This window comes from Cervus canadensis, chromosome 6, assembly GCF_019320065.1.
Source record: "Cervus canadensis isolate Bull #8, Minnesota chromosome 6, ASM1932006v1, whole genome shotgun sequence".
NCBI classification, from domain to species: Eukaryota; Metazoa; Chordata; class Mammalia; order Artiodactyla; family Cervidae; genus Cervus; species Cervus canadensis.
In genome coordinates this window covers 61,029,133-61,048,797 of record NC_057391.1, presented here as the reverse complement: position 1 = coordinate 61,048,797, position 19,665 = coordinate 61,029,133, and the positions used below count along the sequence as shown (strand labels likewise).

The 19,665-nt window shown below is 38.6% G+C and overlaps 1 protein-coding gene and 1 non-coding gene across 9 annotated transcripts in view; one reads left to right on the top strand and one right to left on the bottom strand.

Annotated features, from left to right (window-relative positions):
* The window catches only part of FERMT2 (FERM domain containing kindlin 2), a 72,102-nt gene that overhangs the window by 10,982 nt on the left and 41,455 nt on the right, over positions 1-19,665 (top strand). For all 8 annotated transcript variants that reach the window (XM_043472111.1, XM_043472108.1, XM_043472116.1 and 5 more), the window contains exon 3: positions 17,866-18,099. In XM_043472111.1, the coding sequence (XP_043328046.1) occupies positions 17,866-18,099 (234 nt within the window). The remainder of the gene's footprint in view (positions 1-17,865; positions 18,100-19,665) is intronic.
* On the bottom strand, positions 11,514-11,620 carry LOC122444361. The gene has a single exon (XR_006270205.1). It is a non-coding gene; the product is annotated as a U6 spliceosomal RNA (small nuclear RNA).

Genomic DNA, 19,665 nt, shown 5'->3' with positions numbered 1-19,665 from the left:
GCTACGTAAAATGTTCCCTTTTACTGAGCTCGAGAAATAATATTTTATAAAAGATTGGGAATGTGTCATTTATAAAGGTAAGCCAAAAAGTACTGATTTATTCTCTACCATATTAGCAATGTATTTTAACTTTATTGTGCTTACCTTTATCACTATGGGGTTTCCCTGGTGGCTAAGACGGTAAAGGATCTGCCTGTAATGTGGGAGATCTGTGTTCCATCCCTGGGTCAGGAGGATCCCCTGGAGAAGGGTGTACTGACTGCCCACTTCAGTATTCTTGCCTGGGTATGACAAAGATGGTTTAGAAGCAGTAGATTTTATACTCCAATATATACAAAATTATGGATAAACCATGCTTAAATGGAGGATATTCCAATAAATTTAATATTCTGGTTTAAGCAAATGCCTTTTTTAAAAGGTGAACTTTGTCAGTGTTTAAGGGCTTAAGTCCAAGACATGGCCACTTAGAGTTATTTATGACCTTGGCATATTGTTTTAACCTCTCCTGATTATTAATCTCACTTAACCTTTGTTTACTTCCCTGCTTCTTAGAGCTAATGTAAGAACTAACTATGATGTAAAAAGTATTGGGATGACCAAAAAGTTTGTTCAGGTCTTTTTCATGAGATGGTATGGAAAAACCTGAATGAACCTTTTGGCCGCCCCAATATTAACAGAATCTCTGGTAATGAGTAGAATGCCCATATTAAGAGCTCAAAAAACATGTTATCCTCAGTTATCCTTCAAATATTATGTAAACCTAAAACAACTATTTGAATTGTGGATTGAAGTAGCCTGGTTTATTTTCATTGTATTTGTGTAGTACTTAGCCAGAACCCCTCCTTAACTTCTTGCTCTTGTAAGTTTTGTTTAATGGTTCTGAACTTTGGAATACGTACGTTCCCTGAGCCAAACTGCCTGGGTGGGAATACTGGCTTCACTCCCTATAAGCTTGGTGACCCTGGGTCAAGTTATTTAGCTTTGCTATGGCTTAGTCTCCTATAAAACGAGGGTAATAGTATACTTACCTCATAGAGTTGTTGTGAGGATTAAATGAGTACATATGTGTAAAGTACACAGCGGTATGTAGTGAGTACTGTTCGAGGGGTGGTGGTTGTTCAGTTGCTCAGTCTTGTCCAACTCTTTGTGACCCCATGGACTGCAGCATGCCAGGCTTCTCTGTCCTTCAGAGTGACTGTGGTTATTTTATTGCGGATCCTGATGGACAGCTACGATATCTCACTACTAAATATTTTCCCTGATGAGTTTGGGGAATAAATGCCTTCAAAGAACTTAAACTAGGAAAGAGGGACTTTAGAGCAAGAGGAGACAGTCACATGTAAGTATTCCTACCCAAAGATAAGTCTGTACATTCATTTTTTGTTTCAGTAGGTTAGAGAGGCTTATAACATGTGGCATTTGTGAGGATCAAAGAGGTGGTGAACTTGACCCATCAGTTGTAGCAGCAAGCAAACATTTATGGAGGGCCAAGCATTATATTAGGTAATGGGACGTAGTCCCCACATAAAATCTGAACGACTTTCTATTAACAGTGAAAACGGAAGATTGCTTTGAATTGGCAGCCTCGATGTGAGGCACCAAATACGTGGTTCAGGAAAATGGTGGAGATTTAGAAGCATGAGCAAATACTTACTGTCTTTATTTGAAGAGAGCCTGGGTGAAAAAGTTCGGAAGAAAGGTATTCTGGACTGAAAGTTGTGAGGTTTATGATGTATTAGAGACTAAGAGAAGTAGAAAATATGATTATAGAGAGGAAAGATATCATTAAGTGGGGAAATGATAATCTCTTTTCTTCTGTTATTCCCTCATTCACCTACTTGCTTTAAATGAGAACCTACTAGAGTGCCAGATACCATACTACAAATAGCAGAGACAAGAAGTGTACAAAATTAGTTTAATCCTTGGAGTCATTCAACCTGCAATCTTAGGGGCAAGACAATCTTTAAATAAGTACTTGCTATTATGTGATGAGTGTTATGATAATTGAAATAGTTATCAGAGAGTGTATATACTGGGGAACCCAACCTAGTATATGGGGAAAGGTTTCTGGAGGAAATTACATTTAAATCGAGGGCTGATGGTAGAGTAGGAAAGAGTCAGATGAGTGAGTGGCATAGGATCTTAGAAGTGGGTGTAGGATAAAAGAACAGCAGGTTGGGAGAACATGAGAAGTCCAGCATGAGAGCATGGGAATGAGGGAGGGCTGCCCATTTGAGGAACTGGGAGTCTGTGTTGATGGAAGAATGGTCCTGGGGAATCAGTGACTTGACAGGCTTAAGAAATAAGCTTAAAGTTCATTGTAAACCAAATTTAAAAGATTTAGTGTTGTGTTAAGAGCTGTGAGATACCAATAACAGATTTTAAACTGGAAAGAGACATCAGATCTTTATGAATTTGAAGTACCTCTTGTTCATATATGTCAGTAACATATGATATATGCAGTAGTAAGCCTCCTGGATTCCAAGAAATATTTTTTTCCATAGCTTGTGCTCCAGTCCTGTATTAGAATTTGTTTCCATACTTCATTTTTGAAGTATAGAATAGCTAGTGCCTTTGACTAACTTCAAAAAACAAATCCAGTTTTAATACTCCATGAGTCAAACACTAACTGATAAATTCAGCCTTGATGTTACTCTTAGAATTTGTCAGATGTTGACATTGCATGGACTCTGAGTCCAGTCTTCTAGGAACTAAGCCAATTGAACCAAATTTGCAGTAAGCCTTCAGGATTGGATAGAAAGTTACCCACCCTCTGGAAATGAATAATTGACATGCCTTCTATTTGTGTTCACTCCGTAATTGCATGCATGATTTATGTCATCTGGTAAAACTTCTTAACTACCTGAATTAGTGTATTTTGTAATAGCAAATACTATTGCTGTTTGAAATAGTATTCAGTTGATGCTGAAATTGATAAACATTATTTTGTGTTTGTGAGTAACTTCAGAAAGCGATTTGTAAACTTAGTTGATTGTGTTTTGCTTTGATGGGTGAATTCCTGAATTTTCAATCAAGTTAGCTATGTCAGAGAAATGTCATTTAGTCACTTTGTATCAGAAGTTTAGTTTCTAAATGTTTTTAATCACTGGTTGATGCATCTGTTTTAGTCACTCATTGAAATCTTAATGTAAAACAATAATTTTCTTATGCTAAAATTGAATGGAGTACTTTAATTGAAGTATTTTGGCAGTTTGAATGATATGTAAACTTTGAAATGGTTTGCTGCTTCTGCTAACAGATAACAAACATTTTATTAAGAATAGGACATATCAGAATTTTATGACATATCAGAATTTTAGGACATCAGAAACCATCAGTATTTTGCACAGTTTCAACATACACGTTTTAGTTATGGTTTAGTTAACACCAGTTATCTAACAACATGGTTCATGTTTTAGTTACCACCATACTTTTGTTTAATTGCATAAAATACCAACTTTGCTTCTGACTCTTCAGTCTGCAATTCACTATGTCAATAACAGATGAATACATTTAAGAGTTTTCATGTTACTTGCATATTACAAATATTTATTGGTTTAATTCCATGTACAAGGCCCTGGGCTTTGCCTTTGAGGTATAAGACAAATAAGACCAAAGACCCTTAATTGAGTGGAGGAAGAGAGTTACATCAAATCAGTTACAGTTGATTGGGATACATTATTCAGAATGCTAAGATGTACCTAACTGCTTTGGCAAGAGGGTTAGTGAAGACATAGAGATGGTAATATTTGGTTTTTATGTAGGCTTTTGTCAGCCTGATGAGAAGGAAAGAGAAAGGTATACAACCAAGGAGGCAGAAAACATCAGCTTGTTTCACAAACTAGGCCAGAACGTGAGTTGTAGAACCTGGGGACAACTAAGCATCGAGGTGCACAGAAGGTTAGGATTTATATAACCTACTGAGAGGTTATAAAACACTTCAGCAACAGAGGGACTTGGAAAGTTAAGTAGACAAGTAAAATGATCAAATTTGCATTTTAAAAAGTAACTCAGATAATTTTGTAAAAAAAGATAGTTCAGACAAGAGATGTTGAGGACTTGAACTAAAGCAATGTAATAAAAGAAAAGAAAGGGACACCTTTAACAGCCATTTGAGAGGTAAATTCCATAGTATTTGGATAGAAAGAAAAACAGGGAGAAATTGTAAGTTCAGCCTTAGAGAAATATATTCAACTTTTTTTGTGTGAGGGGAGGCTCCAAAATCACTGCAGATGGTGATTGCAGCCATGAAATTAAAATCACTGCAGCTTCTTGGAAGAGAAGTTATGACCAACCTAGACAGCATATTAAAAAGCAGAGACATTACTTTGCCAACAGAGGTCTGTATAGTCAATGCTATGGTTTTTCCAGTAGTCATGTATGGATGTGAGAGTTGAACTATAAAGAAAGCTGAGCACCAAAAAATTGATGCTTTTGAACTGTGGTGTTGGAGAAGATTCTTGAGAGTCCCTCGAACTGCAAGGAGATCACACCAGTCCATTCTAAAGGAAGTCAGTCCTGAATATTCATTGGAAAGACTGATGCTGAAGCTGAAACTCCAATATTTTGGCCACCTGATGCAAAGAACTGGCTCCTTAGAAAAGACCCTGATGCTGGGAGATATTGAAGGCAGGAGGATAAGGGGACGACAGAGGATGAGATGGTTGGATGGTACCACCGACTCAACAGACATGAGTTTGAGTCAACTCCAGGAGTTGGTGATGGACAGGGAAGCCTGGCGTGCTACAGTCCATGGGGTCAGAGTCGGACATGACTAAGCAACTGAACTGAACTTAAAGATTTTAAAGGTTAGGTTAGTATGATTACTATTTGTATCATCTTGGAGGGGCTTCCCAGGTGGCACTAGTAGGAAAGAACCCACTTGCCAGTGTAGGAGACATAAGAGACACGGGTTTGATCCCTGGGTCAGGACGATCCCCTGGAGAAGGAAATGGCAACCACTCCAGTATTGTCTGGAGAAGCCCATGGACAGAGGAGCCTGTCGGGCTACAGTCCACGGGGTTGCAAAGAGTTCAACATGACTGAGTGGCTTAGCAAACACACATGATCTTGGTATGAAGGGAAAGTGTTAGTTGCTTAGTTGTGTCCAACTCTTTGCGAACCCATGGACTGTAGCCAGCCAGGCTCCTCTGTCTGTGGAATTTCCCAGGTAAGAACACTGGAGCAGGTTGCCATTTCCTCTTCCGTGATCTTGGTAGTCTTCGCTTAATTTGTTGAATGGATGGGGTGAGTGGGCACCAGTTACTAAGTTTTGGAATATTTACATGCATCATTGCCAGTGTTTGCTGTTTTCATTTTATTGATTACTAAAAGTGTATGTCAGCTGAGTTAGCTCTGGGACATTTTTAAAAAGCAGTTTTTTTCTGCTTTTCATAGCTGTGGAAAATCAGGAATATACTTATTTCTAGTGTACTAATAATCCTATTATAGTTGCTTGAATTAAGTCATAGATAGTGTTCTAGTGGTGTAGTATAGAATGCACTGCTGAGAATCTCTTGGATTATTCTTCTAGAGGAAAGGATAATTCTGGAAGGAGGGTTGCTCTTCTAGAATAAGATTTAAAATAATTGAGGAACTTACTTTTGGTCTCTCTAGAACAGTCTTAAGGAAGAGAAGAAGGATTTAGAAGTTGTTTCAGTTATTCTTATGTGATACAGAATATTCATTTTATAATATCAGTTCAGTTCAGTTTAATTGCTCAGTCGTGTCCAACTCTTTGCGACCCCATGAACCACAGCACGCCAGGTGTCCCTGTCCATCAGCAACTCCCGGAGTCTACCCAAACCCATCCATTGTGTCGATTATGCCATCCAACCATCTCATCCTCTGTCATCCCTTTCTCCTCCTGCCCTCAATCTTCCCCAGCATCAGGGTCTTTTCAAATGAGTCAGCTCTCTGCATCAGGTGGCCAAAGTATTGGAGTTTCAGCTTCAACATCAGTCCCTTCAATGAACACCCAGGACTGATCTCCTTTAGGATGGACTGGTTGGATCTCCTTGCAGTCCAAGGGACTCTCAAGAGTCTTCTCCGACACCACAGTTCAAAAGCATCAATTCTTCAGTGCTTAGCTTTCTTTATAGTCCAACTCTCAGATCCATACATGACCACTGGAAAAACCATAGCCTTGACTAGACGGACGTTTGCTGGCAAAGTAATGTATCTGCTTTTTAGTATGCTGTCTGGGTTAGTCATAACTTGCCCTCCAACGAGCAAGCGTCTTTTAATTTCATGGCTGCAATCACCATCCGCAGTGATTTGGAGCCCAGAAAAATAAAGTCAGCCACTGTTTCCACTGTTTCCCCATCTGTTTGTCATGAAGTGATGGGACTGGATGCCATGATCTTAGTTTTCTGAATGTTGAGCTTTAAGCCAACTTTCTCACTCTCTTCTTTCACTTTCATCAAGAGGCTCTTTAGTTCTTCTTCACTTTCTGCCATAATAATTTTATTTAATCTCTAATATAAAATAAGAAGTGGTTAGTTACATTATTTTTCTGGATTGCCTCTTTGCTGTTGATAATCTGTGTTCTTCACTTGTTTTAAACTCAGTTTAATTTTGTTTAGTAGTATATGTATTCTTCAAATAATTAAATAGCTGCCAGCCATAACCTTTTTGAATTTTATTGTCTATAGCTGTCATCATTAAATCAGTTGAACATGTGCTTAATATAGATATTCCTTCACATTTGGTGTTTGAAAGTGAACTGATGAGTGACTTTGCAGTGTTGGCTGGTTCTAGGTACGACCTCCTGAAACCAGTCTTACTTGAATCACAATTTCCGTGGTCCAGTTCTTATTATCTGGTGAAATGCCATATATATATATATACATATACACACACACACACACATCTTAGGATATATCTTGAATTGATTAGCTCCTTGGTGCCTGTGAGGACTGGAGTCCGTTATATACAAATTGACATTTCCAGTTTATGGATAGTATTGGAACAGAGAAATGGAGTAGTTTGAGTGACTATTTCCCCATAGTTCTTTGAGACTCTAATGAAAGAGCCGTCTCTGATGACAAGGTTTCTCTGCCTGGAGTTTGTTTCCCTTGGGCAGAGCTGAGTGAACATAAATTTAGTCTGTGAACCCATTTCTTCATGCCGACTCCTCAGTTGAGATTTCACTTAGGTGCCTATTAGAACTGGAATCTGATCTCTTTGCCCCTGAGGATCTGTAGAGCCTCAAGCAAGAACCTAACCCCACTGAACCTGGTTTCCTTATCTATAGGAAGAATTTAGATTGGGTTGATTCCTAAGGACCTTTTCAGTTCCCAGTTTATGTGGGTCTTTGTAAGCCCCCCTGTGATCCTGGCAGGGAAAGACACAAACTAATAAGCAAGTTGTGGAAAGATCCATGATGTCAGACTTACGGAAAGTTTGTTGAAACTCCCACCAGAGTTTTACTCAGCTCTTTGCCTTCAAGATGGCTTGAAGTCTACCCCACAATAGTCCTGCTACCAGTGCAGGCCACTTAGCTCTGAGTTAGGAATGGCAGGTACCATGTTAAGGAAGGGCAGGAACGAAATACAGCCTCCATATTTCACTTCTCAGCACTCTCCAGTCCCTCTGGCAAGACCTGGGGTATTTCCACTTCATCTAATAATCCGTTTACCTCCCTATAAGTGTGAGTGTGTGTGAAGTTGCTCAGTTGTGTCCAACTCTTTGCAACCCCATGGACTGTAGCCCACCAGGCTCCTCTGTCCCTGGGATTCTCCAGGCAAGAATACTGGAGTGGGTTGCCATTTCCTGCTCCAGGGGATCTTCCCAACCCAGGGATTGAACCCAGGTCTCCCGCATTGCAGGCGGACGCTTATCCTCTGAGCCACCAGGGAAGCTCAGTCCCTAACCTCCCGATACTCCCTCTCAGTTATCGTGCTTTCCTGGTGGCTCATTCAGGAAAGAATCTGCCCGCAATGCGGGAGACCTGGGTTCAATCCTTGGGTCAGGAAGATCCTCTGGAGAAGGGATCAAATTTACGATTCCTCTGTCCTTTGATTGTCTCATCTCTTGAAACAGGAATTGTGATAGCATTTACCACTTAGCATTTTTGTGAGGATTAAATGAGAGTATGTTAAGTGCTACTGGTACATGCTAAGTAAATGTTCAGAAACAAATCTTGGTGCTGTTGGTATCATCCATTTGATTTTCAAGCCAGGAACTTTCTAGCGTTCCTCTTCACCTTCCAGCTGTCCTCTCTCATCCATAATCAATATCAGTGAGACCTGTGAATGTAATTTAGACATATCTCTCACATTTGGCTCCTTTTTGGCTTCTGCCTTAGATAAGGTCCTACTCCCAGAATATTGCAGTAAATTTCTTGTGCCAGGTTCTTTCTTTTTCTGATTCACTCTCTGTAATCCCATCATAATTACCTTCATAAAACCATCTGATTTAGAGCCACTATTGTCTATAGAACAGTTACTCTTGGTACATGTTAGAACTCCCACATTAAGACCCAGGTAAAACATCCCCTTTTCTTCAGAGCCTAATCAGTCTTCCACATTTAAAGTTGTTTGCTCCTGTTGCATTTTTCTCTTTTATCTTTTTAGCTTATTGTATTTGTCTGTGTCCCTCACTTGAACAGCAAGAACCTCTAGGATGGGAATTCTGAGATAAGTGTAACTTAAGTGTATATTCCCATGGCCTAGCTTAGTGTCTGGCATATAGTAGGTCCTTAGAAAATGTTTATCGATTCATTTATTGGTTGTGTTTCCAAAGAGCAACAGTTTGTCTAGTTTGCCTATTTCCTGTTTTGGAAATCTGAGTGATTAAAAAGACAAGAACTTGAGAATAGTTTTATGTTTCAGGAATTGGTAAGGAAAGCGGAAGGTAAAGCTCTTCTGTTGTGAGGAACTTTTTTTTAGAAGAGGAAAGAAACCTTGGCCTAAGGCAACAAACCGTAGCTGGGAAAGAGGAAGGAGGCCAGTTAATTCCTACAGTATATTAAGGATGAGGAGGGAGTAGCCAAGTGTCCTACTTTTAGGAGGAAAAGCTTCTCTCCCTCACCACTTAACACCTCCATTGTTTTTAAGCTTCTCTTCCCTCCAGCCCACACTGCAGGTGCCCCTTAGGAGTTTTCTTTACATCTCTAGTTGGACATCAACCATATATTCTGCAAAAAACCTTATGATATCAGTTTAGTGGAATATTTCTCGTAGTATACTTTGGACTATTTTAGATTTGGGTAATAGTCTGATTTGGAATCTATTTATAATGTTTCTTTGTGGCAAATCTAAATTCTAAGACTCAAAAGAATTTTTTGAACATAATCATTTCATACTGTAAGGATTGTCTTGAGCAAAAGATGATGTAAGAAAGAAGAGGACGTCGATAGGGTTTGATTCCCCATGTCTAGGGGAATCTGTGCCACACTTAGTGTAGATATGTTTTAATTCTGAATTTGAAGAAGAAAAAATGAATTTTTAAACATAAAACTAAATAAATCTTACATATTATTTTTCATGTTGGTTTAAGAGGAACTTCCTTGTTATTTTCTTTTTTTGTTTCCCAAACTTTAAACTTTTTATTTTGTATTAGAGTATAGTCAGTCAGTGAACAATGTTGTGGTAGTTTCAGTGAACAGCAAAGGGACTCAGGCATAGATATACATGTATCCATTCTCTCCCAAACCTGCCTCGCATCTAGGCTGGCACATAACATTGAGCATGTGCTGTACAATAGGTTCTTGTTGATTATACCTTTTAAATATAGCGGTGTGTACGTGACGATCCCCCACAAGTCCCTAATTATACCTTCCCCCTGCAACCATAAGTTCATTTTCTAAGTCTGTGAGTCTCTTTCTGTTTTGTAAGTAAGTTCATTTGATCATTTCTTTTTAGTTTCCACATGTAAAGGATGTCATATGATATTTCCCCTTCTCTTTCTGACTGACTTCACTTTCTAGGTCTCTCCATGTTGTGGCAAATGGCATTATTTCATTCTTTTTAATGGCTGAGTAATATTCCATTGTATGTATGTACCACATCTTCTTTATCCATTCCTCTGTCGATGGACATTTAGGTTGCTTCCGTGTCTTGGCTATTGTAAACAGTGCTGCAGTGAACATTGGGGTTTTTCTCTGGATATATGCCCAGGAGTGGGATTGCAGGGTCATGTGTAGCTCTATTTTTCGTTTTTTTTTTTTTTTTTTTTTAAGGAACTTCCATACTGTTCTCCATAGTGATTGTACCAATTTATATTCCCACCAACAGTGTAGAAGGATTCCCTTCTCTACAGATCCTCTCGAGCATTTGTTGTTTGTGGGTTTTTTGATGATAGCTCTTCTGACCTGTGTGAGGTGATATCTCAATGTAGTTTTGATTTGCATTTCTCTAATAACGAGTGATGTTGAACATCTTTTCATGTGCCTATTGGCCATCTGTGTGTCCTCTTTGGAGGAATGTCATTCAGGTCTTCTGCCCATTTTTTGAGTGGGTTGTTTGTTTTGATGCTATTAAGTGTCATGAGCTGTTTCTCAATTTTGGAGACTAATCCCCTATTGGTCACATCGTCTGCAAATATTTTCTCCCAATATGTAGGTTGTCTTTTCATTTTGTTTATTGTTTCCTTTGCTGTACAAAAGCTTTTGAGTTTAGGTCTCATTTGTTTATTTTTGCTTTTATTTTCATTATTTTGGGAGATGAATCGAAAAAGATGTTGCTGTGATTTATGTTAGAGAGTTTTCTGCCTCTGTTTTTCTCTGAGAGTTTTACAGTATCCAGTCTCACATTTAGGTCTTTAATCCATTTTGAGCTTATTTTTGTGTCTGGAGTTGAGGAATGGTCTAATGTCATTTTTTTTTTTGCATGTGGCTGTCCAGTTTTCCCAGCACCATTTGATGAAGAGCCTGTCTTTCCAACATTGTGTAGTTTTGCCTTTGTCATAGATTAATTGACCATAGGTGAATGGGCTTATTTCTGGGTCCTCTGTACTGTTCCATTGATCTGTATTTCTGTTGTTGGCCAGTACCATACTGTTTTGATGACTGTAGCTTTATGGTATAGTCTGAAGTCAGGGAGCCAGATTCCTCCAGCTCTGTTTTTCTTTTTCAAGATTGCTTTGGCTATTTGGGGTCTTTTGTGTCTCCATACAAATTTTGAGATTTTTTTTTTCTAGTTCTGTGAAAAATGCCATTGGTACTTTGATAGGGATTGCATTGACTCTGTAGATTGCCTTGGTAGTATAGTCATTTTGACTATTGATTCTTCCAGTCCACGAACATGGTGTATCTTTCCATCTGTTTGTGTCTTCTTCAGTTTCTTTCATCAGCATCTTATAGTTTTCAGAGTACAGGTCTTGTGTCTTCTTAGGTAGGTTTATTCTGGGATTAATGTTTTCTTTTTTTTTTTTTTTCCAGAGCATTACCCTATATTTGATGTTCAGGGTGCATGTACAGGGTTCATGTCTAGGTATTCCTTAACCTAGACAGACAGATACAAGTCGCCATTCTCCTTTAATTTTTGAAATAACTTTAAACTGCGTAATCCAAAAATATGGAACTCTTCACGAATTTGCATGTCATCCTTGTGCAGGGGCCATGCTAATCTTCTCTGTATCGTTCCAATTTTAGTATGTGTGCTGCTGAAGCGAGCACGATTAATGTTTTCTTGATGTAATGAAGGATCTTTAAAATTTTCAATATGAGGGTTCATTTATCAAATGTGTGCCAGTCACCTGTGCAATGTGCTAGAAATATAATGGTGATCAAAATAGGCATTGTCCTTGTCTTCTCAGTGTTTAGTAGGAAATTAAGATACCTCCCCATCCCAGGAACAACAAACGAAATGAATGCACATTTTGATAAGTGATATTACAGTGTACTGAATTAGAGAGTAAAGGAGGGACATAGGACACTGGAAGTCTTAGAGTGGTTAAGAAAAACTTCTCTGAGACTATGGAATTTCAAATTTAGAAGACAAGAGAAAACTAGACATTCAGAGAGTGTAGCGACACTTGCAAAGCCACCAAGGCAAAAAAAGCTTATTTACTAGACAGTTCTTGGAATAAAAAGAAGGTAGGTGTGACTTAGCAGCAGCAGGTGTGGCCTAGGCAGAGGAAGAGTAGCACAAGATAAATATGTGGGCAGTTTTATGGGCTGTACTGTGTGGAAGTTTGTAGACTAAAAGTCATTTGGATTTCATTCTCAGTGCAGTTGCAAGCTGTTAAAAGATTTTCAGCAGGGGTATTGACGTGAAAGTGTTAAATAGATCACTTTGGCTGTCGTGTAGAAAGTGCTGGATGAAATCAAGGAGACTAGACAGGAGGCTCTTGGCAGTAGTTGGTATAAGAGATAATAATGATGACCTGAAATAGGATGGTGCCAGTGGAGACCAAAGTGGAGATTTTAGGAAGTGGAACTGAGGGGCTTGATGAATGTGCAGACTAGGGAAAGAGAATTCACTACTTTTAGCTTTCTAGCATGAGCAGCTTAGGTTGATTCTTAGGGCTACTTAATGACAGTAGAACTAGGAGAAAATTGGATTAAGTTTTGCATATATTTGACCTTCCTGAGTAGTTTAGATGATAAAGAATCTGCCTACATTGCGGGAGACCTAGGTTCGATCCCTGGGTCGGGACGTGGCAACCCACTCCAATATCCTTGCCTGGAGAATTCCATGGACAAAGGAGCCTGGTGGGCTACAGTCCATGGAGTCGCAAAGAGCTGGACATGACTGAGTAGCCAACACATTTTGCATATATTAAGTTTGACATTCTTCTGAGACATCCTGATGGAGATGTGGGGTAGTCAGTAGGATGTATAAACTGATGCTCTAAGTAGAAGGGTAGTTTGTTAGTTAGTGAAGTCGCTCAGTCGTGTCCAACTCTTTGCGACCCCATGGACTGTAGCCTACCAGGCTTCTCAGTCCATGGAATTTTCCAGGCAAGAGTACTGGAGTGGGTTGCCATTTCCTTCTCCAATAGCAGAAGGGTAGGCTGGAGATAAAAACTAGGAAGGTAAGTGCATAGAGGCCATGTAAACTCACAAGAATGGATGAGATACCTAGGAGCCAGAGTGAGAAGTGCATGGTTTCTAGAAGGTGGGCATGGCAACAGAGCATAGGTAGCTGGATTGGTTTCAGATGATTAGGAGGAGAGACATTTTCATCATAACTCAAAGGCAGTAGACCCATACCGGTACAGATGCAAGGAGCTTTGTACATTTGGTTGGCTCTTAGGTGAAATAGTTTCAATCTGATGGCTTCTCTATTTGCTGAAGTAGAATCCATGGTTGTCTACTGAGAAGGAGGGTACACAGGCATTTGAGCAGGGTTGGCAGGTTTGAGATACAGAAGAAACATGGTAGGATTTCCCAGCACTATCTTAGATCCTGTTGGCCTTGAATTTGTAATGTTTCAGTCTGCCTGGGTTGAAATGAATGAGCTATTACATTAAGATACACAGCTTTACACACACACACAATTTGTATAGTTAAGTATTTTTGAGGTGCAGTTAGCTCTACTTTTGCCTTGGTGAATGATTCTCAATTGGTTTATCATCATCTTTCTCAGGATTTTCATCAGAGTGTAAAGCTGTTTTTGCTACTTCTGAATAGATTAAATATATTCTTGTGATATCTGTAGTGGAGCCAGTTGTGGGACATGATGTGTAGATATTAGCTTCAAAATAAGATACACAGTGTAACAGAGCCAAAACTAAAGAAAGATTTTCTAGTAAGTAGGAAAATGTTGCCTTGCATATTTAAGAGAGCTCAGTCAAGCCTCTAACAAGTTTTGAAATGACACTATGACACAAAGACTCTCTCTCGAGGGGCAAATTAAAGAATAATTGGAAATGTGTTTAAGTTTTACAGGATTATCACTATTTAAGTAATGTTGAAATACCTTTTGTTCTCAAAAAAAGACTGAAAGTACTTCTTGGACTTGCCATCCCCTTTCTGTTCACCTACCATCCATGATTCTACTCCCTAGTATAACAAAATGATCAGGAAAAGTTGTCTGTATTCCTTATTTCTACTTCCTCATTGCCCAGCCATTGTAATTCAGACTTTCATCCTGTCCACTCCCATGCTGACTTCTTGCATGGCCTCTGAATTTCACTCATGCACACCCCTGCCCCTGCATTCTTCAAAATTATTTGATGACTTTGAAATAAAAAATCACTCCCCTGCTTAAAATCAAGTTTTAGACCCACACCCAAAGTGGTCTGGGCTGAGTCCAGGCATTGCTCTATTTGAAAAGTTGCTCAGATCATTCTAATGCCAAACAGGCTGAAAAACTCTGCTCTAGTGGCTTCTATCATACTCAGAAAGAGTAAAAGCTGAACAGCCTTATGGTATACAGGGCTTCTGCCAAGCTCTCTGGTGTTTCACCTCTTCATTTCGAGTCATACTGGCTTTCTTCAAAGATGTGGGAACTTTGTTCTTCTCATCACTGTATTTCGAGCACTAGAGTAGTGCTTTCTGGTAAATGTTCAGTAGATATTTGTGTAATTAATGAATATTTTACGGATGCTGTTTGTTTCTTCTGTAGTAGTGATTATCTTGTGATTAGTGCTGATTAGGTTGCTGGCATTTTGAGTCTTTAAGAATGCTACCAAAATTATACTATTGGAACAAACATCACAGGCTAATCATTCCATCTTATTTATCAGTGGCTGCTTTGGGTCTGGGCTGCGGCATGCAGGGTCTTCATTGCATCACACAGATTTCTCTCTAGTTGCAGCCTGCGTTCCTTGCACTGGTACCAGATTCTTAACCACTGGACTATAGTCCCTTCAACTATTACATCTTCTAACACTGACTCCTTTTTTTACTGTCAGAATGCCCGCTTTTCTCTTTTTGTTTGCTGGTGTGTGCAGTATTGACACTTCAGATCTTTCCTGGTGTTCTGTTTCTGTTTTTATTTGGGGTAATTTTTTTTTCCTATATTGATACTTACCCACTGTTTTCTGTGGGTAAAAAAGACTGATCTTAGCAGTGTTTCCAGTCAGCAAGAGAATCTTTCTCTTTCTGTGGGTAAACAGACTGTTCATGGTGTTTCTAGTACATAATCTTTAGATTACATGTCCTTCTCCCCTATGTTTATTCTTAATAGATGCAGGGGGGCTGTTCCTTTGGTGTAAAAAACCAAGGTGGAATCGATGGGGAGGGTTAGATTCTAAAGAGGAAGATCATAGGAAGTACTTGTTTCTGAGGTCAGCGTTTGAAGCCTAATTGATGCAAGGTTGAGATTTTACTGAATCTGGGCCTATAAAGTCTTTCTGTAAAAATCCATGTAGTAAATATTTAGGGTTTGGTGAGTTAAGTGCTTGAGTGCAGGGTGGTCAGCCCCATGCATGGCAGCTGGGGAAATGCTGGGAATTTAATGGCCCTAAGAGCAACCCTCAGCCAACTGGATAGATCCCCCAGCTTTCTCTTTCCTTAGGAGGAGGATTCTAAGTCATGTTTTATGTGATTCCTCAGAGGGGCTCTTGGAGGACTGAACTCCAGTTATCCACAGAAGTTAATGAGTTCTTAATAGACTTTTCTCCCTTGTCTCATTTTTCCTAATCCCCTCAGGTATGCTTCCTGGGATCTCCGCCTCCCCCCATCCCACCTCAATAAGCTACTTGCCCCAGAGTTCTTATTTCAGGGTTGTCTTTTGAGTTAAGACAAAGGAAATCCAAATGACTTAAGTCAGTATTAACAAAACTATTATTATTAGCAGCATACAGCTTTTTCCTCTCTCTCCCTGCACTGGAAATATATGTTGTGACTGCCTTAATGATTGACATTGGTAGCAGAAGTGAATGGGTTGAAGAAGAAAGTATTAGATACCAATCTACCATTCCTTCAATTCAGCTCAGCCTTACTCTGCAGTGGTTACTGTCATTCTTTACAAATGATCTTTTTCTGCCTTCTGCTGTTTGTTCCTAAAGAAAACAGTAAACCATCTGCAACATGTGAGACATTTACCTCATAGTATACAAAAAGGTCCCAGCCTTGGTTATCTGCTTGTGAGCCAGATTGGATTTACTGTTTTCTAAAAGTTGATAAATTCAGTGCTGGAAAGTAATTTAAGAGGCCGGGTACTATATATTGAATACACTGTGTCACAAGTAAGTAGTTGTAAAATATGTATTTCTGTAACCAAACTTCAAATTGACAGGGCTTTCCCAAAACAAATACTGAAATTTCAAAATGCAGTAAAATCACAAGTAACAGTTTTCCCATTAAAGTACTTACTCTTTAAAATATTTTTTTTTTACTGTCTGGGGGAATTGAAGGTCTTTTTCCCTCTTGTGACCTGTTTCTTCCGTAATGAGGAGAATTATATCAGTTACCTTTCACGGTTATAGAAGGTGTTTCTGGCCCATAGTGTGGTAATTTGATGTTTTACTATCTGAGGCTTCAGGGGGGCAAGTTGTGCTAAAAAAAGCTTCAGGTTTAGTATATACTTTTAAACTTATCTTCTTAAAATAGACCAGTTCTTTTTAAAACTGTATTAAAATGAGCTTTATATCAGAAGCATGATGATAGTTTTCATTTTTATTTTTTTCCTCTGGAAAGCTTCGTTTTTCTATGTTGTTGTTGGTTTAATATCCTGTTCCCTCTTTTTGGTTCTTAGTTCATCATATAATTGATCCCCACATTCTTTACTTGTATTGCTACTTTAATAATCAGCTGAAATTGGATTTTATTTGTAAATTTGTTGCTGTGATCTGCTGTAATCCGGGGGTAGCCAAATCTTGTGTAAGGTACACTTTTCTTTATTTCAGTTCAGTTCAGTCGCTCAGTCATGTCCAACTGTTTGCGACCCCATGGATTGCAGCACGCCAGGCCTCCCTGTCCATCACCAAGTCCCGGAGTTTACTCAAACTCATGTCCATTGAGTCAGTGACACCATCCAACCATCTCATCCTCTGTGGTCCCCTTCTCCTGCCTTCAGTTTTTCCCAGCATCAGTCTTTTCAGATGAGTCAGCTCTTCGCCTCAGGTGACCAAAGTATTGGAGTTTCAGCTTCAACATCAGTCCTTCCAATGAATATTCAGGACTGATCTCCTTTAGGATGGACTTATTGGATCTCCTTGCTGTCCAAGGGACTCTCAAGAGTCTTCTCCAACACCACAGTTCAAAAGCATCAATTCTTCAGCACTTAGCTCTCTTTATAGTCCAACTCTTTCTTTATTTAGTTTCTTTTAATTTAATTGTATATGACTGTTAAATAGTTTAACAGGTATTAATGTTTTTTCTTGTGCCAAAATATATTGGGGGGGGGGAAATGTTACTTTTCTTGGAATATATTTGGGTGTGTGGTTGGGATGTAGTTTTTTTTTGTTTTCTCTCAAGTTAAGTGTTACTCGTGGATGTTTTCTTTTCCAGGCTCTTCTTTACCTAGGATAGTGGTTTTGTTCATTTTCGTCCCATCTTACTTTTCACCACCTCTCAGCCTCCACATGCTTCTGCAGCCTCATACACCTCAGCTTTCTCACCAGCTTTATCATCAGAATATTGTCCATTTCTCAAAGCTGGGCTAAGAATCCACCAACTCCATCTCATTATTTATTCATCCTTTTGACTCCAATCCCCAGCGTCCTCGTTGTTCTCTGAATGCTTACAGAGAATACTTACTCTGTCGTGTGTGTGTCTGCTTTAACCGTTATTAGTTACCGTGAGTATTATGCCTCTGCTGTCTTCTATATTAGCTTTCAAGGGCAGAGTGTTTTCTCAGCTGTTTGCTATTTCTTTTAGTATTTCTTCAGTATTACTTATCACATAACGGGCACTTAGTATTTAACTAATTGTTCATATTAAATACCTAGTTACTTAGTTTTCTGCTTGTAATTTCTCTCAAGGCAGTCCTGCAGATTTTTAAGTGTTTTGTTTGTTTTTTTTAATAGATGTAAAAAAAGATTGGTCTGACCATGCTCTGTGGTGGGAAAAGAAGAGAACTTGGCTTCTCAAGACGCATTGGACCTTGGATAAGTATGGCATTCAGGCAGATGCTAAGCTTCAGTTCACCCCCCAGCACAAGCTGCTCCGCCTGCAACTTCCCAACATGAAGTATGTGAAGGTGAAAGTGAATTTCTCTGATAGAGTCTTCAAAGCTGTTTCTGACATCTGTAAGACATTTAGTAAGTACTGTATCAATTCTTCATGAAATTATGAGTTGTGTGATATGTATATGACTGACATTGAGTTTATCTCAAGGAGTAGGGATTGGGGTGAGCAATCTGTGCTTGTGTGTATGTGAAATTATTACTTTATTCTTTAACGTTTTTATATTTAAGATAAAGAAATACTGAGTTAAACTAGAACAGGAGTCTAGTAGAGCTCTTTCCTTTCTAGAAGTATATCATATACTTATTATTATTGAATATCTCCTTCTGATGACCTTATTTTTATGGAAAGGAGAAGGGAACAGGCTTTATTTTCAGAGGAAGGTAGCTTCTGTAGTGTTCCCTTCAGTGCAAATCAGTATTTGCACTGATTCAGGCAGATTGTGTCACTTCTTTCACTGAAGGGCTGACACAGTTCCTAAGGAAATGACCACGCGTGTTGGCATCCTTAACCAGTCTACAGTTTGACCACTCTTGTAGCAGTTCTGTTTATGTTTTCTGAAATGAGATGTGGATTATGTTTGGTTGACCCAGTTCTATCATATGCCAGGAAGTATTTAACCATCAGAGAAAATCTGAATCATTCTCATCATTAATACATAATTGTGTCATACCATAGATTTGGGGGAAATACAGGATATTACTGTTTTGGTCTAATAACTCAGATTACAAGGTTTTTTTATGTTTAATGGAATTTCTAAGAAGAAAAATAAAAATACAGAAAAATACTAAGACTTATGTAGCATTTACCTAAATGTCATCTAGAATTAATAGTTGATGTTTTGTCATTTTGCTAAACTCTTAAAGTCAAATAATATAGGTAAGTTTTGATTCGTATTCTTGTCTAATTTCCCTTTATAAAGCAGCTACTGTCATAAGGTTAGTGTGTATCTTTCCAGTACTTTTGAAAATACATAAATACACATACATGCACATACACATATTCATATCTGTGAGTGTATATACTCAAAAAATATGTTACTGTAGTTGTTGTATAGTATCTTACTTTATTTTGTACGTGTGTGGTGGAATCTCTCTTTTGTGTTTGTGTAGAAGTAGAAGGTAGAATTGTTTTAAGTGTATACATAATTCATTTTGGGTACTGTCAAATTGCTCTCCCAAGTGGTTATACCAGTTTACATTCCAGCTCGCAGTGTGTGAAAACCCATTGCCTGAAGCCATCACTAACAGTTGAATGTTGTCAGTTTTTAGTGTTTGTTTCTCTGAGTGAAAAAAATACAGTATTGCATTTTAGTTTATAAAGATAACTATATTTTTATGTCTTAGCTGGCCATTTCAGTTTCTTTTTTGAATTGCCTGTTTATATCACTTATCAATTATTTTTAATTAATAAACTTTTTTAGAATAGTTTTAGGTTCACAGCAAGATGGAGCAGAAGGTATAGCGTTCCTATTTACTCTCATTTCCGCACATACAACCTCCCCACTGTCAACACTCCACACCAGCGTGGGACATTTGTTATAGTGATAAACCTTCATTAGCACATCATTATGACCCAGACTCCATGGTTTACATTAGGGTTTACTCTTGATATTGTATAGTCCACAGTTTGGACAAATG